Consider the following 27,574-nt stretch of genomic DNA (forward strand, 5'->3'; position numbering starts at 1 on the left):
AGGGACAACAATCTTAAGCAATATGTAACAGAGAGTACAAAAGGGTTTTATCAGATTGGGTTGTATCATCAGAGGATCAGGTTTATGGAATGTCGGATGAAGAAAGATGGAGGGAATGCAACTCACAGACCAGTGTGACTAGAAGAAGGAGATGAAATATGATTCAGGTTATATAAGTTGGTAAGGGGTTGTTACAAGATTAATATGAAGGAGATGGGTAGAACAAGTAGTAAAGTAGAGGGAGATGGATAGAACAAGGGACCATCCCTGGAAGCTGTATAAGGAAGTGAGAAGTAGGCAAGCATTGGAGAGTGATTGGTAAGTGAAATACATTGCTTGAGAGTGTATAAATTTGAATGAGTTTAAGCACAGTTTGATGATCTTTTTGCATGAGAGAGAGAGAGTATACAAACTGCTTGTGATGAGTCCTTGGACTCCATTGAGGCCAGATCTAAGTCATCTCAGTACTTAATACATGTTTTAAGTCAGAACATCACAGTTGGCTAAAAACATACTTATTCATTGAACAGTTGATACCTGTAATTTTTTAAACTCAACTTTAAATTTTGACAGAACATTGTATTTCCATATTCAGATTTCTGTAGTTGTAGTGATTCATGATGAAGTTTGATTAAACTAAATAGAAATAGGAATGAAATAGATAATATATTAAATAAATTAAATATTTACACCTGACGATTTGCCAATCAAACTAGCATTATCAAAGGCACATTAACCTCTCTACCAGCTTAGATGTATATATATATATATATATATCTCCACCAAAATGAAGATCGGAAGCAACATTTGAGTTGAAGAAACATGGATAAGAAGTGCTCACCATCAATTATATCCATTAAGAGGTGGAATAATCCTTCACACTCTCCTGAGTGTGAAGGATTATTACACCTCTTAAACTGATTAACTCACATTCACTCATCTCACTACTGAGAAGCATGGAATGCATAGATTCCTTATGGCATATGCTGTGTGGCTGTACTTTTAAATAGAGATATAGCTAAGCATGTACTATACGAAGGTGGTCTGAAAAGTTCTCGGCCTAATAATGAAAAAACGAATTTATAATTTCAAAAAAAATTTTTTTTCAACAAAATCTCCCTTAAGACTAATACATTTATTCCATCAATGCTACAGCACCATTATCCCATCTCTGTAGTGGTTCTCAGTGAGATCTGCAAAATACCCCTCTACAGCTGCAATCACCTCTTGATTCGAAGAAAAACGCTGACCAACGAAGAAGAGTTTTAGTTTTCGGAAGAGATAGAAGTCAAATGGAGCCAAATCTGGGGAATAGGATGGATGTTCCAACAATTCATAGTGCAGATCCCTTAATTTTCCCATTGCCAAAACACCTTTGTAGGTAAGTGCATTGTCCTGATGAAAGATGATTTTTTTCTTCTGCAAACCGGGTCTTTTCTCACGAATTTTTTCATCTAGTCTGGTTAAAGGATTAGAATAATATTTTTCGGTTATTATTTTACCCTTTTCAAGATAATTAATAAACAAAATGCCTTTAGCATCCCAAAAGACCGATGGCATGACCTTTCCTGCTTATGAACCGACTTTGTCTTCTTTGGCACTGAACAACTGGCTTCTGTCCACTGTTTGGACTGCTATTTGGATTCTGATGTGTAATGGTGAATCCAAGTCTCATCCATAGTAATAAATCGACGCACAAAATCAGTTTTATTCTTGTTAAAATGTTCCAAGCACTGTTCAGAGATTTTCATGCGAGTGCATTTTTGATCTACTGTGAGCAAGCACGGCACCCATCTTGCGCAAAGCTTTTTCATTTGCTATTCTTTATGCAAAATATATCCTACACGTTCTTTTGAAATGCCTATTGTCTCAGCAATTTCACGCACAATTCATAGTCATCCAATACCATATTGTGCACTTGATCAATGATTTCTGGTGTTGTTACACTTTTTTAGACTTCTTTCACATGAATCATCTTCAAGGCTGGTACAGCCACATTTAAACTCATCAGCCCATTACTTAATTGTCGAAAACGAAGGAGAAGAGTGACCATAAACTTCTGTGAACTTCGAATGAATTTCTTTTGGCATTAAACCTTCTTTTACAAAAAATTCATTCGAAGGTTTAATGCCAAAAGAAATTCATTCGAAGTTCACAGAAGTTTATGGTCACTCTTCTCAGCGTTTTTCTTCGAATCAAGAGGTGATTGCAGCTGTAGAGGGGTATTTTGAGTATCATGTACCACATGATACTCAATTTTATCCATTTCAAGGGATACAGACAACACTTTTGCTTCAGACAGCTGTATAAAACAAACTACTTGATAGAATGACTTGCAATTTCACATGGATGCTTATGACAGATGTGCCAACTTAGAAGAAAAAAAAATCGTGTCAATAGTGTTGCCATCTATGGTCGAGGTTGAGAACTTTTCAGACCACCTTCATATTTTTATATTTCTAGTTGTTTCATCATGTCATGTCATATCCTTTATAGTTTGTTATTAATGGCAGGTAGGACAGTATAAAAGGAACTTCTACTGTAAAATATGTTTTTTGTCTGAGGGGAAAACGATTGCCATCAATGTATTCAGAAAATGGTTGCTATCAGTTACTGCATGTAAATCTTGTATCAACCTAGAAAAAGCAATGCCAGAATCTTTTTTGGTAATATACCATCCAATTATGGTTAGATAGCTGTTTAGTTTTTATCTTCAGTAAAGATTTTTCAGAAAAAAATTACTTTCATGAAACAATTATTTTATTTTATAAAATAACTACATACTGTCATACCCTGACTTACACGAATCCGGAGTTACGCAGTTTCTTATATGTACATATTCCCGTCCCTCTTCACGCCTCACCACTAGTCGTATCATTTCGGCCGCATTCGCCAGAGTGTCGCACATGCTATGAACAAGCACTGACGTGTTTCACATGGTCTCCATTCATAGACGATTTTTATAGTCTACAAACCTTGCAATTGTTTAATGTTATGTTCTTGATAAAAATTTTATCACATAAAAATTAATAATGTCATCCACAAGAAGCAAAACCGATTATTCTACAGCTAGCAAGAAAAGAAAAACATTGACTTTGGAAACAAAACTCAACATTATTAAGGATTTTGCAGGCGGAATGAAAATTTGTGAGCTAGCAAAGACATTCGATCTACAGGAATCCACAGTAAGAACAATCATAAAAGAAAGGTTTACAGATTTTGGAGGACATAGATTCTAACGAGGAATGCATTATAGCCACAAGGCAAGGAATAAAAAAATCATTAGCTTGCTATGAAGAAATTTTGCGTGACAAGAAAAAGACATTATGCCATCAGACGAATCTATTAGATTTTATGAAACCATCGACATCGAAATAACTTTCTATTTTTATGTACGAAAAACTACAATTATGATTATATTTCTTAAAAAATATAGGTGTTTTTGTAAACCTTTGGTCCCAATTAACTAATATTTTGTATGTTTGTATATATAAATTACATGCAAAATTATACCCCGAGTTACGCAAATTCGACTTACGTGCTTTTTGTTGGTCCCACCTACCGCGTAACTTCAGGGTATGACTGTATTTCATGATAAGCCAACACTACCAACCAGCATAAAATGAGTAGTTCCTTATAGTATATGAAGCATCACTCTAATTTTAAATAGAGATATAGACTAAACATATACAATATATTTTTATACTTCTAGTCCTTTTTATCATATAACTGTAGTTTGTTAGTTTATTGTTAATAGCAGGACAAAATAACAGAAACTTCAATTCTGAAATATTTCTTTTTTATCTAGGGGGGGTCCCCCCCTAGATAAAAAAGAAAGAAAGGGGAGAAAGAAAGAAAAATGCCACTGATATACAAAATTGTTGCTATTCAAATGACTGACCAAAGTGATATCACGACTTTAGAGGTGTTTGAGGGACAAAATTGTTGCTATTCAAATGAATGACCAAAGCGATATCACGACTTTAGAGGTGTTTGAGGGAAGTCGGTTACAGAATTTGGTGGATGGGAGTAAAGAGGAGATTTGATAGACCTTGAAGTTAGTTAAGGGATTCTACCAGATTAATACCAAAGGAATTATAAAAAAAAAAAGTGATGTTAAGATGGGAAGAACAGGAGACCATCCCTGGAAGTTGTATAAAGATGTAGTGAAGAAGGGTGTGTATGAGAAGTAGATTTTTTATGTAGAGAGTTGTTGGTGAGTGAAATGCCTTGCCAGAAGAGTCCATTGTGAATGTAGAGAGAATATGAAGAACTTCAAGTGGGCTTCCTACAATGATTCTATTGACTCTGTGGAGGTTATCAAATTAATAATAATGATAAGTATTGCACATAAATCTTGTATTTGTCTAGAAAAAGAAATGCTAGAATAATGGTGAGTGAAATGCATTGCCAGAGTCCATTGTGGATGTAGAGAGTATGAAGAACTTTAATAATAAGTAGTGCACATAAATCTTGTATTGGCCTAGAAAAAGAAATACCAGAATAATTTTTTTTTCCATGTTGTCTATTAATGGGTAGATGACCATTCAGTTTTTATCTTCAATAAAGATTTTTGCAGAACAAAATTACTTTCATGAACAACTTACTTCATAAAAGAACTGTTTCATGTTAAGCCGGTGGTACTAAGCAGCACGGAAGGCATACTTCCTTACGGTATATGCTGTGTGGCTATAATTTTAGATAGATATATAGACTAAATGCACAGAATATATTTTTAAATTTCTAGTCCTTTTACTTTTATAGATTGTTATAAATGGTAGGACAAAATAAGAGAAACTTCCATTTTTCCATATTATTATTATTATTATTTGTTGCACCTCCAGGTAGTCCAAAGACTCATCAAGGTAGGGTACCTACTCCACAACACTGTCACCAACTGCAACTACTATCATCATCTACACCAACACTATCTACTGCCCACGACCACTAGTATTTTCACAGACAATTACAAACATCCATGCCCACGGCAGGATTAACCCACAGCCTTTTGGCTGGAGAGCGGATATGCTAACCACTTGGCCAACTAGGCTAGTTGGCTGAGTGGTTAGTGGTTTGATTTACAGAAAATAAATTGTGACATTTATAATGTACATTATTATAAATGTCACACTTTTGTGGACAGTATTTGCAGCTAAGTTCTTCACCCCCCCCCATTTCCAGATACAACAATAATATTGCTCTAATTTCTTTTGTTAAAACAGTAAAATGAAGTAATCAATTTTGAATACTGTCTGTGAAAACTTTCAAATCAGTAGAAAATTAGAAAGAGTAGTTGTTTATTCAATTTCAGGAGCAGAGAGGGAGGGAGGGGGTTACAACTGGAAATCTACAAAATTTTTTGTTCATGAAAACAAAAAAACTCATTTGTAATTACACCCTTACCAACTTATATGTCTCGTTCATGTCTCCCCTCTTCCTTCTATTCACCAGGTTCTGTAATTTGCATTTCTCAATCTGTTCTCATATTCCAGAGACCAGAAACCAACTTAGTCAATTGCCTCTGGAGCCTCTCCAACATGTCATCATCCTTTTGAAAACCTGGTGACCAAATCTGTGCACAGAAATCCATATATGGCCTGATCAGAGTCTTGTACAACGAATCAAAACATCCTTATGTCTACATGTCAGTGTTCTCTGCATCATTCCCATAATTCACTTTGCTGTCCTCACAGCTCTAGCAAACTGTCCATGAAATTTCAAGTCCCTATCTACCCATAATCCCCAAATCCTTCATCTCCTCCAAAATATCCCCACTAATCTCATACTCTGCATCACATATTTGCTTTCCAAATTTTAAAACCTTATACTTTGTAACATTAAACTGATATCTCCACACACAATCATCCATTCAGATAGCCAATTTAGGTCCTCTTGCAAAACTACAATCTGCTTCTTCTCATAACTTTCCCCAACTTGGCATCATCTGCAAACAACTGTACATCAGCATTTAAGCTCTTTCCAGTATCATTTACACACAAATTAAACAACAATGGTCCCAAAACAGACCTTACTGTGACACTCCACTAGTGACATTCCTCTTCTGGGATATCACTTGCCATACACAACCTGTTGATACCTATCAGACAACCAATCTACTATCAACCCTATCTGTTCCAATTTAACTACTAGTTTGTCATGTAGTAGAAAGCCTTTGCAAAATCTAAATATACTACTGTATATGCATCCCCCTTCTCCAATGTATTCAACACTTTGTTATGATAAGTAAGCAGATTGTTAAAACACGATCTTTAGCAAACCCATGCTGTCCATTAAAGAGAATTCTACTGCTGTCCACTCAGTTGTGAATCTTTTTTTCCTCACTAGCTTCTCCAATGCCTTGATCACAACACCAGACAAGCAGACTGGCCTATAATTTTCATAGTCTTATCACCTCATGAAGGAACAATTTTGCCATCTTTCCATTCCATTTTCAATGTCAAAAAGTTGCCCCAAGTACACATAAGAGGAGACTATTTGCTGTTAGCTCATGAAGTTTTGTTTTTGCTCTTAATTCTATTCAACATAACTTTTGTGTTTTCTCTATTTATTTGAAGACCTATCTTCTTGCTTTCTATGTTCAGTATATCTATCATTTCCTGTAGCTTTTGTGCTGATTCTGAAATTAATATATCATCTATGTATCTTAAATTGGTTAATTTTCCGCCATTTTCCGCCTACTTTATTTAATTTCCTGACCTTTGGAATACACTCAGTCATTGTCTCTGCCAGATAATTCCTGAGTAGAGATGAAGCAGCATTGGTTTCTTTCCCATGCAATTCCTTATTCCATGATATCATTGCAAGCTGCCTCCTGAATTTGCCATAAACACCTGCCTTATAGTTCCACATATAACTCTTTCTCACAAAAGTCCCGATATGACTGGCCACCACCCAAGTGAACACTTCAAATATCAGGAGGGGAATATTTCAGAAAGGAGTTCTGTAGTATCATCCACTGGAACATTAATGAAAAGAGACTACACATTAAAGTCACTGAGTGATCATTTCCCTCCAATTATGAAGTTTTTGTATAGTGGTTTTAAAGTGTGTGGAGTTTTTATGTAAGACAATGTCTTGCTGATCTGCTTGATGGACTTGAGTTCATGTGCCAAATGAAGCTACAACAAAATCTGTGTGATCCACAGATTTTGATGATCTACAGAAAAAAAAATGCTTTCTATCCTGTTTCATTAAAAGATAAATATTGGTGCTAACCTGCTAAATTAATTTCATGATCAGTTGATGGGTCTCAGCACACAGTTTGAAAAACACTGCTCTGGACCATCCTCAGTATCATTACTATACAAATTTAACAACAGCATCTCAAGTACAGAATCCTGTGGTATACCAAAACTCATTTTTTTTCTCCTTCTCAACACCTCTATACACCACTTCCTGATGGCTGTCAATCAGCAGCTTTCCTGTCCATATCACAAGTCTATTTTGCATTATCATCCCTGTGAGCTTATATAATAGTCCCTCATGGGATGGGGGGGGATCCTTTCATATGCTTTGTCAAAAGCCAGAAGTATCATGTTATGTCTATTCCCCTTATTTAACTCTATTATTACTCTATTATAGCACATGAGCAGATTTTTAAAGCAAGATTACTGCTCTCTGTAGAGGATCTTCATAGTAGTTTATGCATCTACTTCAACAGCTGACAAAGAAGAAATAGAAAATTTCTATGAACACCTACAAGAAGCATTACAAAAGAAAACAACATACACTATAGTATGTGGTGATTTCTATGCAAAGATTGGTGCAGGATCTAGTGAAGAAAAATACATTGGACTGTGGGGGAAAGAAATGAACAAGGCAAACTCCTGGCACAATTTGTTGAAGCAGAAAGGCTTTACATTATGAATAGTTTTTTTTAAAAAAAAAGAGAACTGGAAAAAAAGATGGACTTGGCAATCTCCAAATGGAGAGACAAGAAATGAAATTGATTTCATTTTAACAGATTGCAAAAAAATGTTGAGCTCATTGGGAAAACCTACTGTGATATTCATTCAGACCACTGTCCAATAAGAGCCACCCTCAAAATGCATAGAAAAAATGAAGAATGTATACGAGCACATTCCAATCATAAAAAAACACTCAAAACGGATAAATTCTTCTGAATTTATCTGTTTTGAAATTTTAATAATCATTTATTGAATTACAAAGAAAGAGCCTCCTAAGACCAGGGAATGCTTATCATCGAGAATGATATAACTACTGAAGAAAACTGAAAGATAGAGAATAAAACCTTTTAGAATATAAAATATCAGTTGTTTAAACTGAGACAGAATATCAAAGATGACTATAATATATATAGAATGACAAAATTAGCAGAAGCAGCTAGGCTCTGCAGTAGTCTAAAAAAAGTAGAAAAAGAAATAAGTCTAAAGCAACCACTACCATCAGCCTTCATAGATAATCAAGGAAACAGGCACACAAACAGAGGTGAAATAGAAAAAATAATAAAATTGTTTTATGAGAATCTTTACTCATTTAAACAAGTAGTCACAGCTCCAGTACTTGATGAAAATTTGGAAATACCATCTGTCCTACCTGAAGAAGTAAAAAATGGCTATCCACCATATGAAAACTGACTGATCACCAAGAATTGACAGTATAAAATCTGATGAATTAAAAAATGGGTGGACAAGTACTTTTTAAAGCTCTAGCATAGTGTTTCCCAACCTTTTTGATGTCGCAGACCGCCTGTAGCAAATGTTAATTCACCATGGCCCCCATAAAATCCAAAATGGAAATTTTTTATATTTTACATATCATAAAGATGAAGTAATAAATTACAATTTTACAACACTAAATGTGTCATTTATGACAATGCAATACTGTTATAAATGGAGATATTTGGAAGAATATGAACATATCAATTAGGCCAGGTGTAAGCAACATGATAAAAGAAAGTTCAATGAAAATGAACTATCCTGCGGACCCCCTTTGAATTACCCCCGGGGTCTGCGGACCACAGATTGGGAAACACTGCTTTAACAGAAAGATTTACTCGATATATACAATTAAGGAAAGCACTTACTGAATGGAAAACATCAAAGACCATAATTCTGCATAAAAAAGGTAACGAAGAAGAAGAAATCAATAATTACAGACCCATCTGTCCATTATCACATATGTATAAAATATACGCCAGAGCCATTCTAAACAGAATACAAACCTTCATCAACAAAAATAGCTTCAAAGAACAGGCCGGTTTTAAAAGAGGCTTTTTGACAATAGATCACATTCAAATTATTACCCAACTAACAGAAAGATGCAGAGAATACCACTACTTTGTTTTCTTTTTATATATTTTAAAAAGGCATTTGACACTTGAACATAATGCAGTATCCCAAGCTTTAATAGAACAAGGAGTAGAAATAGAGCATTCATCCAGCTCATAAAAGATATTTACAAAGAAGGTACAACAAATATCACTCTTTTCAATCACCCAATTAAAATTAATTTAAGTAGAGGAGTACATCAGGGTGATGTTTTATCACCTAATCTTTTTACATCTACCCTGGACAGCATCATTCGGAAAACTGATTTGAAAGGAGGAAGAAACATTGGTGAAATGTTAATCATTCTGTTATTCACCAATGATGTATTAATATCTCCCTCCCTCAAACTCTTAGAATCAATGCTGAATGACATAAACCAAAACTGCCAAAAAAATTGGATTGGAAATACATCTAGAAAAAACAAGATGGATGAAAAATGAATACTGTAAAGATTATACAATCATTCTAGAATCCTACACCACCGAAAAAGTTGAAGATTACATCTACCTTGGGCAGGCTATAAAAATGAATAACAGCATATCAAATGAAATAGCAAGATGAAAAAGAGCTGCTTGGTGGATGGCCTTCAAAAAAATAAAATCAACAATTACCAACCAAAACATAGATATAGAAATAAGAGCCCATCTTTTCAATAGTCACATCCTACCAGCATTGACATTTTAAAGTTAAACACAACTTTAAAAGAAGAACAAAGTTTAATAACAACTTGTGCAATAGAAAGAAAAATGTACAACATAAATTAAACAGACCATATAAGACACACAGAAATCAGAAAGAAGTCTGGACTCAAAGATGTAATAAAAGCAATTTATAACATCAAAAGTAGATGGACAGGACATCTCGCCAGAATGAGAGACAACAGATGGACAGTCAGAGCAACAAATTGGTATCTGAGAGAAAACAAAACCTGGAAGACCAGCCTTAAGGTGATCATTCAGTCTAGAAAGCTAGAAGAAAGGTTCAAGACAAGAATAGCTGGACTCTTTACTGTCTGCAGTCATGAAGAAATCCTGTCCATCAAGATAATAGAGGATCATTTGGCTGCAATTCCTAACCAGCCTTATCAACATTTGACAGTTAAATTTGAGATGCTGTTTGGTCTTTAACTAATTACATCAGTCCATGCTTTGCCCTTCTATGCTCTCCTTTCAGCCATTATGAATCATGCATCTGCCATCTGATCTGTTAAACAATCAGATAAAGGTATTGCTTTAATACCTGTAATTCATCTACCTCTGTCCTTTCATCCATTTTCCCTTACCATCCAGAGATCCAATGGGTGTCTGTCTAGAATACATAACCTTAAAGTGAGTACTTAGTATCTCGATTATTTCTTGTGCATCTGACTCTTTCACACCATATGCATTCACAAATTATTTTTCTATGGTGTTCTGTCTTTTCCTTATTACACTTATTGTAATAAAATTCATTCGGTTTACTCTTGGCCTGTTTGACTAACTTCTTTTCATAATCTGATTTCCCCTTCCTCACCATGGCTGTCACTTTTTCAGCACTGTATAGAAGTTATTACAGATAAACTATTTTGGGAGTCATCAGCAGCATTGAAGCAAGTGATCAAGTATAGCTGCATTAAATTACTAAAAAGCTGAGAAATGGTCAACTTAAGACTGTCACCTTGGTTATGGATAGCTCTTTTAATCCTATGACCAGGTCCAATACTCTCCCACCCCTAGTCCCCTCCATCACATGCTGCCTTAAGTAATTATCTCTCAGCAGGTGTATAAATTCTATTTCCTTCTGGCCATGTGATCTTTCTTCCTTATATAGTCTATATCTCCAAAGTTGAAGTCCCCCATAATAATCACTCAACCTGTACTCATTGTACTAATTTGATGATTAGTACAATGAGTATATGTCTTCCAGATCATTTGTGGAACTCCCTGGCCTATTGCAAAAATCAACTGTATATTTTGTCTTATTAGCCTTAATCTCACACCAGATTGCTTCAAATGAACAGCCAACCTTCCGATTGTCTCCTATTTTTGTTTGTAATTCATCAGCAATACTCCTCCCCACATCTTGTCCTCTCTATCTTCCCTGAAAATGCTAAACCTTTCACATTCAGTACTTGTAACTACATCATCTGCTGTTAATCAAGTCTCACTAATGCCTATAACTTTTGGCAAGGTTGCACTAACCAATGCCAAAAACTCCTCCCTCTTGTTCCTGATACTTCTGGCATTAGTATATAGAAACTGCAGCATCCCTTTAGTACCCCACCCACCTTTACTTTCTGAATTGACTATCCTATTCAATATTTTTGCTTGAGAGAATAGATTCATCACTTGGTCATTCTCACACTCACCCACTTCATGGGTGGTTTCACACAAACTCTCTTGCTTCTGCTCTAATTGCTTAAGTTTCCCTGAATTTTCACTTTAGCATGCTAGTTGAACAAAGTTCTCTCTCTCTCTCTCCAGACACCTAACACCAAAACCATTTATGCAGTCGATCAGCATTGTACAAATCCTTCTTTCTGTCAAACAGACCACTGATCCACAAATTCTTCATCATTCCTTTTGCACAATCTACTCATAGACTCATTGCTATCAATGTCCTCCTCAGTTCACCTCTGTCATAGCATGGTAGGAGACTTGCAATCTTCAGTTTTGCCTCTTCTAACAACTCCCTTACATCCTCCATCATAGAATACTTCTTGCTTTTCAAATCATTTGTATCAAACAAGACAATCATTATATCATTATAATGATATGACAATCATTATAATCAATAATTGCTTTAACTTCTTATACTAGCCTGACCTCTGGTGTGAGAAAGAAAGAGGGGAAGAGTAAAATTTAAAGTAAATAAATAAGATTAATAATCAGGACATTATAATAAAATACAATTCTATTTGCTGCATAAATACCGCTGCATAAAGGTGGTTCCAAGGCTGCTGTTGAAAATTACCGGCCAATCAGCATAACAGGTATCATTATGAAAGTCTTGGAGAAAATAGTCAAGAGGAAAATACAAGATTGGATAGATGAAAATGGGATACTGTATTGGGAACAGCATGGTTTTGTGAACGGTGGGTCATGCCTCAGTAACTTGCTCAAGTTTTATAACACAGTGACGGCTGAACTGGATAAGGGTAATGGGTTTACAGTGATTCTACTGGACCTTGCTAAGGCCTTTGACAGGATACCACATGGAATCTAATCAGTAAATTGCAGCATATGGGGATGGATATAGGGTTGGTGAGATGGATAGGAGGGTGGTTGATGGAGAGATATCAGAGAGTGGTTTATTCAGGAGTAGAGTCCACAAGACGGCCTATGACTAGTGTCGTGCCACAAGGATCTGTTCTTGGACCACTGCTGTTGAATTTGTTCATTAATGATATAGGAAAGGATCTGAGAGGAACAGTTCATTTGTTTGCGGATGATGCAAAGTTGGGTAGGGAAATAGTGAATGCAGATGACGTTAAAACTTTGCAAGATGATTTGGATAGATTGGAGGTCTGGGCTAAGGAGAATGGATGTCAATTTAATGTGGCAAAATGTAAGGTTATACATTTTGGGGTGAAAAGATTAGCAGCAGTTTACTACATTGGTGGAACTGTACTCCAGGAAATTGATGAGGCACGAGATTTAGGAGTCTTGCTGGGTAAGGAGTTGAAGTTTAGGGGGCACATTGCAAAAGTGGCCAAATCAGCTCATCAAATCACTTGGTTGCTGAAGAATACATTGACAAGCAGGTTATTGTTCCTCTGTATCGAGCCTTGATAAGACCCCATCTCGACTACTGTGCCCAGATTTGGTCACCTAGGTTTCTTCTTGATGGGGAGGAGGTGGAGAGGATCCAGAGGCGAGTGACCAAGATGATAGCAGGTCTGTGGAATGAACCTTATGAGAGCAGGTTGAGGATTTGTGGGTTGCAAAAATTGGTTGATAGGTGGAGGAGGGGAGATATGATTGAGACATTCAAATTACTGAAGGGTTTCTATAAAATTAATTCAGAAAATATTTTTGAGAACAATGCTGGTTGTGGGAGGACTAGGGGACATCCATGGAAACTGAGCAAAAGTGTGGTTAGTAAAGGTGTTAGAGCTGGGTTCTTTACTTTTAGAATGGTGAATGAGTGGAATGCACTCCCAGAGTCTGTGGTGGATGCTGTGACAGTGAATGAGTTTTAGGCGAGGTATGATAGATACTGTACGAATGTGGAATAGTTGTGATGAATATGATTTGGGGCCTCCCTCGATGAGTCTAATGACTCCCTGGAGTTGCCCGTAATAATAATAATAATAATAACAACAACAAAAGTGAGGCCACATCAATTACTACTCTACAGTCCTGCTATCATTCATTGATCAGGTTTTCTTGCATTGGCGTTCTGGCACCTTGTTCTTCTGATGTTCTATACCTGAATGCTGTTTGGGTTGCATATTAGTCTTCCAGACTCTTGAAACTGTTAATCCATCATTCATGTTGAGATTGAGATAATCAATTAGCATTTCACAAGCTGCTTTGAACTTTCTTTCAAACCAAGTTTTAGTGCATGTAAGACCTTTCCAATTAATTCTGTGACACATAAAGGAAAGGCCTGTTTTACCATATTTTACTATTGGAATTGTACATCCTGTTTTCTCTATGTGCATGGTAAGTGGAAGGTCTGTGGAATGATCTAGATTGAAGGCGTGTTGGTACAAAGTTTAGTTGACAGGTGGAAAACAGGAGACATGATAGAAACTTATTGCTTATAAGTTTCTATCATGTCTCCTCTTTTCCACTTGTCAACTAAACTTTGTACCAACACGCCTTCAATCTAGATCATTCCACAGACCTTCCACTTACCATGCACATAGAGAAAACAGGATGTACAATTCCAATAGTAAAATATGGTAAAACAGGCCTTTCCTTTATGTGTCACAGAATTAACTGGAAAGGCCTGTTTTGCCATATTTTACTATTGGAATTGTACATCCTGTTTTCTCTATGTGCATGGTAAGTGGAAGGTCTGTGGAATGATCTAGATTGAAGGCGTGTTGGTTACAAAGTTTAGTTGACAGGTGGAAAAGAGGAGACATGATAGAAACTTATAAGCTACTAAAAGTTTGCTATAAGATTGACACAAATAAAATTTTTTAGTTCACAATGAATAGAGAGAGAGAGAGAGAGAGCTAAGAGTCACCCCTGAAAGTTGTAAAAGCAGGTGTGCAGATTAGATTTTTTGCATGGAGAGTGGCGAATGAGTGAAATGGATTACTAGAATTAGTTGTGGATATCCTTACAGTAAATGAGTTTCAAGTGGTGATGATGATTTATAGTTTTAATGGTGCAAGGACAGCAAAGATTGTACTGCACTGTATCAAAGGTTATAGCAATACACAAGGTAAGACAATCACAAATATCCATGCCCACAGGGATTTTCAAACCCGCAACCTGTTGGTTGGAGAGCAGTACACTAACCACTTGACCAACCAAGTCGGTGATGAGTTTCATAAAAGGTATGACAGGCATTGTGTGTATAAATGTTAATATGGTCTGCTACAGAGAGTCTTCTGACTACATGGTGTGGGTAAGAGCCCCATATAATGGTTTGGAATACTTCTTTAACAAGCAGATCATTGTTTAGGAGGCTGAATTTGGTAAAATTCATTCTACCAATATATTTTTTAAATTCCCTATCTCCATAAGCACACAGGCAAGAGTATCAGTCAGGTAAGTAGTAATTGCTGTTAGAATTACTACATCTGTTCAGAATATCCCAATCTCTCACCCATGCAAGTTGTTAATCAGTTGTACAATATATTATGCAGTCCATACAGCTACAGCTCTCTGATAACTTGCAAATCAACATGTACATGTGACCTACAGGGTGTTCGGGATAAATTTGACATATTTATAATTAATTATATTTTTCCGTAAGTTACATGTATTAACACACACTTCTCTTCATTTAAAAGTTTGGACCCTTCTTCATTCATATACAAGATGCCAGAAAGGATGGATAGCTGGAACCCACCTGAATCATGGAAGAGAATAACTTGTATCATGATGATTCGTGCCCGCCATCAAAATAAGGATATTACGACTGCTGCCCAATGCTCCCTGAATACAGTAAAAACAATCAGGCATGAACTAGAGACTTGCAATGGTGACTACGAGGATGTAGCAAGAAGAAAGATCCCTAGCAGACGATCTGATTGCGTTCGTACAGCAGAATTCCTCGCAAATCTGCAGGAACAGGTGTTGAAGAACCCTGGCATTGGAATTCGGGCTTTGTTCGTGGAGTTGCTAACTGTAGTCAAGCCCTGGATAACAAGGGTAGCCAATGGTAGGCCGTATGTATGGCAGCAGGATTCGGCCCCTTGCCACACCTCTGGGAAAAGTCAAAAATGGTTGTCTGAAAATTTCTACGACTTCACCAGTCCAAATGTTTGGCCTCCAAACTCCCCAGACCTTAACCCCATGGATTATTTTGTATGGGGCGCAGTTGAAAAAGACACCAATCGCACTTCCAGTAATACAAAAGCCCAGTTAATGGATAAAATTAAAACAGTTTTAGCGGCCCTTCCCAGGGAGACTGTAGCATCAGCTTGTTCGAGGTTCCGAAGCAGAATTGAAGCTGTGATCGATGCTAATGGTGGTTATTTTGAGTAAATCTTGTTGATAGTATTGTAATTAACTCTGCCTGTAATGTTTTTTTGTCAATTCATTAAATTTAATAGATACAAAGAAGATTTTCTTTTTCCGTACGAAACTGTCAAATTTATCCCGAACACCCTGTATGTACGTGTTACATGATTAATGGAAGGGACATGACAGTGTGCTATGAAGATACAAAAACATGATGCAGATAAGAAAACAATATCAAGAAAATATATACATAAATGACAAATACCCTGTTTTGTGGGAAATAAGGCAGAACTGTGTTTTGCTAGCATTGAAATTAACAAGGTTATCTGAGCCTTCATTGAACAATGGCTCAGCTCAGAATGCATGATGCTCTGTGTTTTGTGGTGATTTGTGTAGTGCAAGGTTTTTCAAATGAAAAAGAGGAGTGCAATGTTCTGTCATCAGCAAAATTGTTGTGTTGTGAGAGAACAGAGTATTGTGGAACTCCAACATTAGTTGCATAATTAGAGGATAAGGAGCCATCCTGCATCACATGTAGTGTGCATCAGATCAGAAAGCTGGCAACCTGGTTGCAGAAGTCATTTGGCAAACCAAATGATGGAGCATATCTGACCTGGTCTAAGGCCCAGGAGATGTCCAAGTCCAACCACTTGAGATTCGCTCTTCCATGTTAGCCTAGAGATGGTGACATATGTAAGCAGATTCCCTGTTAATTGGCAGTGATAAGCAGAATCCAAATTGTCAGTCATTTATTAGTTGGGTACCTTCAAAAAAATATAGGAGTGAGAGATATCGATGGTTCCCTCCATTACTTTGGAGAGAACTGAGGTGAGAGAGCTTAGGCAGTAGTTTGAAGGGAGGGATTTTCCCTTCTTGGAGATGGATTGAACAGGCTGTGGGGTAGATGCCAGCGGAATAAGAGAGCATAAAAAGAAAAGGTGACATAAGATGGGAGCAAACTCAGGAGCACAAATCTTCAGGACAATTGGAGGAATACCATCAGGACCAGGAGATAGTTTGGTGTCTAATTTGGACAAGATTCTGCTGATGTCTTTCTGGCACAAGGAGAGGGGGACAATGAGTATTGAGCATTTAGAACAGTTGAGACATTCCAAAATGCTCAACACCCATTGTTAATCAGCTATACATACATTTGAGGAAAAGTGTGAAACCAGGAAATTGGCTTTTTCTGTGGATGATGACACAATAGTGCCATCTGGGTACAACAGGTGAGAGAAGTGTTAGACAAAAGTTACAGCCAATTGCTTTAGCAAGAGACCAGAAGACTTGACTGCCATTTGGACACATGCATGATTCCTGCTTTTCATTCTTTTGAAATTGGTTTTTGATACATTAATAGTTTTCTGGCAGTTGTTTTAGACTTTGGTATAAACAGTAAAGGAAGATGGAGTTCTTCCTGGAAGCCAATTTCAGTGTGCTTGATAATTTGCATGCATAGCTTTGGTGCAATTTTTGCAGAACCATGGCTTAGGTAGAGACAGAAGTTTAGTGTGGAGTGTGGCATATATGTTTCCATACCATGATTCAGTGTACGTGTTTGGATTGGATGGCTGAAGACAATAATCCAAACAACGAGGCATAGAAGTTGTGAAAGTCATCCCACTTGACTTTGTTATAGTTCCAGACAGCTCTTGATTGATGCCACAACATTCACAATGCACTTAGAGGGATCACTAGTAAGGAAGAAATCCACAGTGTCAGGGAAGTAGTTGGGATTATCTGGTATTCTGTGAACAATTTGTGTAAAGTCATTATTGTGGCAAATGTCTCAGCATCTCTACCTGCTTGGTCTCTGCACTTGGAGGAAGAAAGCCATTTAGTGTTGTGAACATTAAATATCTCTGAGGAAGATAACTTTGCTGTTGGGAAAATGAGATTAGAAAAAAATCAGCATTCAAGGAGAGAGAAAGCATAGAATGGTTGTGTGGAATTGGGAGAGCAATAGAGGTTGCATATGCTAGCCTGGTTGACCAAGGTTAGCAAATCCTGCTGTGCGCATGGATGTTTCTGATTGTCTTTAGGTGGGAGATGAATTTCATTGCCCAGTGTGAGACTACTGCCCTACTTATTGGAGCCCTGAAGTGGCTTAAAAAAAGTTCTCTATTTGGGCTCGGGCATCGTTTCCGAACTATGTAAAAAAAAAAAAAAAGAAAAGAAAATTTACAAACAATTATTTAAATGAAGTTAATTTTAAAAAATGGAATAAAAAATCCTTAGGCAATACCGATGAGAGAAAAGGAGTAGCTATAGTATTCAATACTAAATATGAGGCTAATATTTTTAAATGGCAGGCAATATCAAGTAGAGTGATGTGAGCAAATATCAGAATAGGCAACTGGACAATGAGACTTATTTGTGCCTATAGTTCCACAGAACATTCTGCTAAGGTAGAAATGGAGGAATTTTTTGAGGCTTTAGAGAAAGCAACTGACACAATGAAAAAGGAAAAGTTTGTTTTTGTTGGAAATCTAAATAGCAGAGTAGGAAATGATTGCCAGAATACTGAAATATTTTGGGAAAATTTGGAGAAAAGAGCAAAGCTAATAATAATGGAAAATACCTGTAAATTTCTGCTCAGGACATGGACATTAACACAATGTTCCATCATTAAAATGTGCACAAATTCACATGGATAGAAGAGGCAAGGAATAAGAAAAGTCTCATTGACTATGTTATTGTTGATAGTAATGTATTCTCACTGGTGCAGGACAGTAGAGTGTACAGAGGATTTGAAGTTGGAAGTGATCACATTTAGTCTTGAACAGCAGCATAAAATTGAATTTCATATTGAAAAGAAGAACATGTAAGAAAGTTTTAAAGCGAATAAAAGTTGAGCAGCTCTCAGACATGAAATGTAAACTAAAATATACAAACATTATACAAGAAAAAATGAAAGAGTTTGAGAACAGGAACCAAACCTTGGAGATTCATTGGCAAGCCCTGAAGAAAACACTGATTGATTGAGTCAGAGAGGCATGTGGTGAGGTTGTCTGCAAAGATAGAAAAAATCAGAACTCCATGGTGGACAGGAAGTTAGAGGTAGTGAAGGAAAAGAAGAAAGCATATCAAAAGTTACTGGCAAATAAGTCAGCTTGTGCCCTTAGAGAATACAGAGACAAATGTAAGAAAGCTAAACACTGTGTAAAACTAGTTAAACAAAAGTCATAGGAAGACTTTGGCAAGAACATAGAAAATAAATATCAGGAAGGCAAAATTTTTATTATTATTTATTATTATTATTATGTGACACCTCCAGGGAGCCCAAAGACTCATCGAGGGAGAGTGTGCCAACAACATCGAATGATTGATCTCCTTCCAACTACTAACGTGCTCAAACTTGCTTAACTTTTTGTGTGAGCCATTAGTAGCAGAGGCTCTACCAATCGACCACCCTTTACTGGCAAAAAAAAAAATATATATATATTTTGGAGGCTGTTGAAAAAAGCTCAGAAATGGAGGAAAAAGTGCTGTGTAAAAAGGAATTAGAGATGATAAAGGTGACATGAAAACTGGAGAAAAAGATATCCTTGATGTTGGAGTAATGAGTCTTCGGACTCCTTGGAGATGTCAGGAATAATAATTACTTCGAAAAATTGCTAAATGAAGCAAGCAGTGACAGCACAGTGGTAAAAAAACACTCAACAGACATGCAATCAGGAATACATGTCCATACTAGAAGTAGAAAAATAGCCATTAAAAGCCTGAATTGTGGAAAGGCAGCAGGAGTAGATGATATTCGACCAGAAATGCTCCAGTATGGAGGTATAAAAGTCTTGCAGTGGCTGCACTGCATAGTTCAGAAGGCTTGGACAGAGGGACGAATTCCAGATGATTGGAGTTGAGCTCTCATAGTACCCATATACAAAAAGGAAAATAAAAGTGAATGTGAAAATTAAAGAGGTATTCTTACTGAGTGTTCCTGGTAAGATTTATGCAAATATATTTGAGAAATGGTTGAGAAGAATTGTGGAAGGGAAGCTTGGTGAAGAACAAGCTGGATTCAGGCCAAATAGAGGTGGTCAGGATCAGATTTTCATTTTACAACAAATAGTTGAGAAATCAATAACAAACATCTGTATTTAAGTTTTGTAGACCTGCAAAAGGCATATGATAAGGTGCCAAGACAAAAGCTATTTGAAATGCTATAGTAATATGGTGTCAGTGAGGCATTATATCAAGCAATACTTAGATGGTTTAATGCTAAATCTGGTGTCAGACAAGGATGTACATTATCCCGTACATCAGTGGCATAGCTAGAGCTGTTGCCCCATGGGGCATTGCCTGAGTTTGCCGCTCCTCTCAATACACACCAAAAATATTACAAAAAGTCAAAACAATGTATAGGGAAATAAATTAAAACACTATGTTTATTTTTGAAGTAAAACTTTAATTTCAATATTCTAAAATGTTATTTTTCTTGCTTTTCTGTTAGCGAAATCGTTGATGACATTGGCGAAGTCTATTTCATAGTAATGTAGGTAATTCTTAATCAAATTTTATTTAGAAAAACTCCTCTCACAACTAGCAACACTTATAGCGATTGTGAGGAAAATTTGCAGTAGTATTACAATATTTGGAAATGAGTTCTCGAGACTGTATTTTAGAATTAACTGCAAAAGTTCAAGAAGGTTAAAAGTGCCGTCCAGGGCGGACTGCACACACCCCCCTAGTTATGCCACTGATCTACATAGATCACATTATGAAGGAAAGCAGTATTAAACCTGATATCAAAATTGGGAATGCTTATCTCAGCTATTTACTTTATGTAGATGATGTTATACATTTAAATAAATCCAGTAGAGGTCTGCAAGATTCTCTGACTAAATTGAATAACTTTTGTAATAAATTTGGTAGGAAAATCAGCAAAAAAAAAAAAAAAAAATAGGCAGAAACACTAAAAATACGAACTGTATTCTGAATGGTAAACCTACAAAAGAAGTAAAACATTTTAGCTATTTAGGCACAATATTTAGTAAAGATGGTAAATTAAATCTGGAAATAGACAACAGAATTAGTCAAGTTGGTATATTAGGAGGTCAGCTGAATAAATTTATATGGAATAAGAAAGAAATTTGTCAAAACACTAAATTAGCTCTATACAAGACAGTGTTCAAGCCAATTTTAACTTTGGATCTGAGAGCTGAGTTAGAAATAAAACACTTGATCAAAGACTAGAGACCTCTGATATGAGAGTCCTGAGAAAGATTAGGGGCATGAGCAGATGGCATCAATGACAATATCATATTAAAAACGAGGATATTAGAAAGGAACTTGACATTGTTAGTATCCAGGAATGTGTTAGTAGAGCTAATCTCAGGTGGTATGGTCACTTAAATTTTCTCTCCCATTTCCTGTACAGAATGGGAGAGAAAAGATTAGCAAAACAAGTGTTCTCTGCTATGTTGGCAGGAAAAAGATCCAGTGGAATACCAAGATATAGGTGGATTGATACAGTAAAAAATGCTTTAGGAGACAGACATATAAGATATGATAATTTTGGAGTCTTGATAGATAACAGATTGATTTGGAGGAAAATTCTTGATAGGAAGTTAGTAATGATATAAATTCTTCATGTAGTACTATCATAATATCTTGCACACCCATTGAGGGTACTTTCAGGAATTTGATGATGATGATGAATTTAAAAATAAAAATAAAAAAAAAAAAAAGGAATAAAAAATCCTTAGCCCATCCTCAGTACAAATGTAGTATAGATTTATTGACATCTTTCTTGGGTGAGAGCCATGGAAAACTTCCATATTAAAAAAAAATAATAATAAAAAAAAAAATAAAAAAAAACAGGTTTTGGCTAAGTGGAGCAGACAGACAAAGAAACAAAGAAAGTCAAATTTAGTCAATTCTGGGTTGAATGCTCACTGGCGTAGTATGTCAAAGTGAACATATGCATAGGTGCACCCTTAAATCAAAGAGTGCATATTTGGGAACCCTGATATGAGTAGTGCTTGAGGAGGTTGAATTTTGAGTGTCTACCAGAAAAATTATGAAGTTTTGCAGACTGGAGAAGTCACCACTATTAAATCTTCAATGGTGTGTTAGAGTTCACTTCTAATGGGTACAGGAAATTCGTTCTGTCTTTTCTTGTGTTCATGGCCCAAAGTGGTGACAGCTGATGATTTTTCTGGAATCAAAGTTACTTTCACCAGATAAGTTATTGATATCATTCTTTAGTGCATCATCAGTTTGTGAAAGTTGAGAATGTTGGCATTAAACCTCATATTTTCAACCTTGATTGAGTTTTGTACCATTCACACAGTGAAGTTGTGGCGTTTGTTAGTGTTATTGATGAAGGTGCATTTACATTGAATTTCTGACTGTTGAGTAGTTCAAGCTTGGTTTCCAGTGATTTGATTTTGCAGGAGAGTCATTAATAGTGGTGAGTCACTGCTCTAGGCTATCAGTGCACTTTTCCTAGTTCAGGAGTTATTTTAATGAAAGGGGCATGATGGATAGAAGACAATCTGATCCAGGTTGGTAAGCAGTTTGCACTGATTCATCTGTATTTCCACAACGAGCATGACCATTGGCAATACAACTCTTTTGTGTGTGTACATGTATGTGTGGTGTGATGATGTCTTGTCTATAACTGTGTCACTTCATATCAAAGTTAGTTTTTTTGGTATTCAATTACACTGCACTGGTGAGACCAAAAGTGCTCTGCGATCTTCGGGCGTTGTTGCTCAAAGATGGCAAGACATTCACAATTCTCTCTCACTTTTCCATTTCACTGTCTAGCAGAACTCACAAATCCCATGCTACCTCATTCACATTTCCTCACAAATCATTTGTTTCTACCAGTAGTCCTCTGCATTTGCTCTACTCTCCACACATATATACCTTTGATATCTGCTCCAGTTTAATCTTTCACCGAAAAGTCTGCTTACAGCACTACACTACTTTCCACGATTCCAGTACAATCATTCATCTTTGACTTATCACTATCACCTTTCTTTCTTCTTTTTTTTTTTTCTTTTTTATGTGGCTCCCATTCACAAATTATTTTTGTAATTCTGTAGTACATTTGGTGGTTGGGCTAAGGATTTTATGAATTTTATTTATATTTTTCGTATTTTTATTTTATATTTTATATGATTCCCACTCACAAAGATTGTAAGCTTACAGTACTTTAGTGCCGTGAATGGGCTAAGATTTTTCTAGTGTTTTTAATTAATTTTTATAGTTTTTTTTTTTTATATTTATTTATTTTTTTACATGGCCCAGAAAAACTGCTCTAGAGACCAAATATGAAACTATTACAAACATTCATTCCCATTATGGGATTTGAATCTGCAATCCATTGATTGGAGGGCTAATACACTAACCACTCAGCCAACCAGCTCTAGGGACCAAACGTGAAACTTAAGTCACTTCAGGCCTCCAGTAAGCAAGGCAGTAGTCCCACTCCCACACCAGATGATGAAATTCATCTTCCACCTGAGGACAATCGCAAACATCTATGCCCATGACAAGATTCAAACACACCAGCTAGCCAATCAGGGCAGCAACACCTCCAACTATCAGTCTTTTCTGTAAATCTACAGAGTGAGATAGCCCTATCTCACTCTGTATATGCTTCAATACATTCCTAAACCTTACCAGTTCTTTTCTAATATCCTGACTGGAGATGACTATAAGAATTGTCTATGAACCTTTAGAATGAGATATATATTTGTATCTGACCTAAAATTATCCTGTAATTTTTTATAGTCTAAAAAGTATCCTGTAATCAACATCATCCTAAATAATGATTGACTTCTTTTTTTAAATAGCTGAGTAGTAATCTTTTGAGCATGCGTCCAAAAACAGCAAGCTCAGACCAGCTGCGAAGTAGAGACACCCACTAAAGTCAGTTAAAAAAACAATCTGAAGTAGAAGCCCAGTATAGATCTCAAATGGAAACTGATAGTGATAAACATCAAGAGCAGCACAGGCCATGCTGTATACCAAAGGTGCACCTTATTTATTAAACATGATGAACTATATAAGGTGGAAAGATAAGAAAGGACTTACTGTGTGCGTTTGATGTGCATGTATGTATGTATGTATGTATATATATTTATCAGTTATTGATAATGCAGACTTGATTGCCTCATTAAAAGAATCAGATAAAGAAAAAAAAAATTTTCTGATCTGTTTACTGTAGTTTTTATAAAATATTGTATGTATAATATTATTCTAATATATACAGCACAGGGAAACAAGCTTGTTCATATTTTGAGTCATATTTCTTATTAAAATTTTGAATGCACAGCAATGGATATTATGTAAAACACTTAATATATTATAAAGAACATGTTCCAAAATCGAAGTGAATGGATGCATATCATTTTTCTCATTTGCAAGTTTTTTTAATAACTCTTAATTTATATTTTTCTTTATTGTAAATTCATACGTACACGATCTAGCATATTCTTCACATCAGAAAAATTATTACTTCTAATTATTATGCAAATAAGTAATTCTTTATTTCTCATTAAGAATACTACAGGGGATAGTGCCCAAAAAACAGTCATTTATTCTTTCATGTATCTTGTTTGCATTTAAAGGTGACACAAGTAAAAGATAATATAAATTCCTTGATGTATCATATTGAAAATGAATAATAGATAGATTTATGCTTGTCCCATCTTGAAATTTCTTATTTACAACTAGAAATAAGAAAAATTTTTGATGCAATAATTCTGTAAGACTTACGAACAAGCATAATTTGTAAAGTGGTAAAACATAAAACACAGTACGTTTCCATTTATTCTTCTTTTGATTTTGATTAACAGATTAACATTAAAATTTGTTATGATTTCATTTTATTGATAATGCATGTCTTTACAAAGAGGTTATTTAATGTATTAAATTGCTTTGTTTTTTGTACAGTTGATGTCAGTGTCCATAACAGTTTAAATTATTACAACATCATTATCTGTTTTTCCAAAACATTTTTATAGTACTGTATTTTTAAAAGGTCCACAATTTGATAGAGACACTTTGCAATTTATAAATGTTAATTTTAATAGCTTTTTAAGCACTACTATATGTAAATAGTTAATTTTGTTATGGCAATAGTTACTTTTATGTTGTTTGTGTTAAATGTCAAGATCCTTAAAAATAATTTATGCTCAGAAACCATGCTGTATTGTTGTGTTATTCATAGGGTTATAATTCACTGTATAGTTATACATATGCACCATCTTACAATATTAGGTACCCTTATATATAATTTTTCTTGCTAAGAGGACTCCATGTTTTTAATGACAAAATCTCAGAGTTTGACATTAACATGCTGCAGCCATTTATTGGCAAGCTCTGTGTACTGCTCTTGATGTAACTTTCTGGTTTTCAGAAGATAATACTCTACGTGAGATGTAAATTTACTTATTCTTCCTCTGTAACATATTGCTCTTTTTCACAGATCATATGCAAAACTAATCAGTGACAGATTTTCAATTGAGAGCTCTCTGAAATGGATGTACAAAATGTATAGAATAAGCAGGTGGTAACTGTGTTTCAACTTGGAGTTAGTCGCCATGGTTATTTCTTAATTCTGTAACTCGTTTCATTTCACTAAATCATTGAAATTGATCACAAAAACTTGAATATGAAAGACAAATTAAATATTCGTGAATATAACATACTTCTAATTTACATTTGCTTAATAATTTTTAAATAGGACTCTTTAAGATCTATAAAAAAAACATTCCTTTTATTTTGATTATTATTGTAATGTGTTTGTAGGATTGAAAAGAAATATGATTTTAGTGAAAGTTTCCAATTAAAAGATTTCATTGATGCAAATGCGCTTGAAGGTTTTAAAAGTTTAAAGTTATCTTGAAATGAAATCCATAAATAACTGTTATAAAAATGTTTTGTGTAAATTTTTATAAATATGGTGCTTTAAGGCCACTGCTTCAGCTTGTTTATTGCTGTTAGGTGGAAATAGTCTTTGAAGGACCATTTGTTTCTTACTACATAGCCATTGGCAGTTTACTTACTGTATACTCTGTGGTTTATTCTTAAGCTGCACCAAATCATAAATGTGATGAACTTGTGGCCAACTGACTTAAACCCATCTTGTCTGCAAGGCTGAGATTTGTGCTCTAGTTTTAGAATTAGTTCCTTGCCCATCTTCCTTCCTCAGATCATACATTAGCCATTCCTTAGAAATACAGTTTCAGAATTATGCCCTTCCTGAATTGGAGCACTCAATAGTCATGCTTTGTTGTACATCACACAAACAGCAATTCGGGTCACTCATGTAGAGCCATGAATGAATGCCAGTTTCACGTAAAATGGGAGTACATAAAATGAAAGATTTGAAACAACTTATCACATAAATTGAATAAAGATTTTCATTTTATGAAAAGCTTTACTGCTTTTTTTAATTAATAATAAAAGTAATATAATATTGCTCTTGCCTTTTTACATTGTTCCCAGTTTTTCATTAAATACTTGCTTTTCTGGCTTATATTTATGAGCTTGATGTTGGCTTTGTAAAAACTGCTTTGCTACCTAAGTTCCTCATTACTATGTTATTGCAATTACTAACTTTTTTTTAAATATAAATATTGCATCATATTATTTGTGTACCTTCTGCTTGAATTTTTTTATTTTGCACAGTTGTGAAATTATTGTGCATGCATCTTGAAAGTATACTGTGGCCTTAGCAAAATATGTCTATACTTATTTAAAAAAAAAAAAAAAAAAATCAATAATGCCATCAGATACTTGAATTTTATCTACTCCCATGACTTGTATAAAGAAATGCACCAGTACATTCATTTGTCCTCTGTTTGTGCATGTGTGTGTGTGTGTGTGTGTGTGCATGCACATTTGTCTGTCTGTGTATGATATGATGGAGCACTGTAAAATGTGTTTGCTCTAAACTGTTTTAGTAGTTATCTTGTACTTTTGTGATATAAAACTAATAATGACTTAGGTTATTTATTTATAATTATTGTGTTTTTGAAGTTGTATTTGTGAGCAACAGATTTATCACAAAGTGATTCATTCCAAAGCAGTCAGGAGCAAAAAATGTCTATAATTAACAATTACAAACAAAAAAAAAGAAATGTCATAATCAGTATCTTGCTTCCTGATAAGCTGTAATAATTTTATCACAAGTGGATGTAACTACAATAAAATAAAACTGTAATTTATGCTGTCTACTGATTTTTAGTTAAAATTCTGAAATATGTTATTAAATTTTATTAAATAGTAACATTATTTTAAAAATGTTGTCCAACGTTTGATTTTCATTCTGCAAACATTTTCTCAGATGAAATGAGTAATAAAAGCATTATTGATATATATATGAGAAATTATGTCATTATATATTTAAGATTGTTAATAGATAATTATAGCATCCATCAATCCAGTATTAAATATAGTTATTTGGAAATCTGTTCTCTAATTGGAAAATTTAAATAATAATAATAATAATTTAATAGTAATCTCAGAAATGAGGTTCAACTACAGAACATTAATACCATCGATGTATGGAAGAACAGGCGCTGAGAAGAAATATGTCAACATTTGATTTTAAAACCTACAAATCTCAATTTTGTGAAAATACATATGAAGAAAGGCAAAGAACAGCAATTGTGG

The 27,574-nt window shown here is 35.2% G+C and overlaps 1 protein-coding gene across 4 annotated transcripts in view; it reads left to right on the forward strand.

Annotated features, from left to right (window-relative positions):
• LOC150101606 (kinesin light chain-like) overlaps window positions 1–27,126 on the forward strand; it is a 465,700-nt gene extending 438,574 nt beyond the window's left edge. For all 4 annotated transcript variants that reach the window (XM_090400088.1, XM_090400087.1, XM_090400086.1 and 1 more), the window contains one exon: window positions 23,746–27,126. In XM_090400088.1, the coding sequence (XP_090256214.1) occupies window positions 23,746–23,820 (75 nt within the window). In that variant the 3' untranslated portion in view covers window positions 23,821–27,126. The remainder of the gene's footprint in view (window positions 1–23,745) is intronic.
• Window positions 27,127–27,574: the final 448 nt, after the last annotated feature.

Source organism: Typopeltis vanoorti, chromosome 11, assembly GCF_054136105.1.
Source record: "Typopeltis vanoorti isolate ZY-2024b chromosome 11, IOZ_Tvanoo_1.0, whole genome shotgun sequence".
NCBI classification, from domain to species: domain Eukaryota; kingdom Metazoa; phylum Arthropoda; class Arachnida; order Uropygi; family Thelyphonidae; genus Typopeltis; species Typopeltis vanoorti.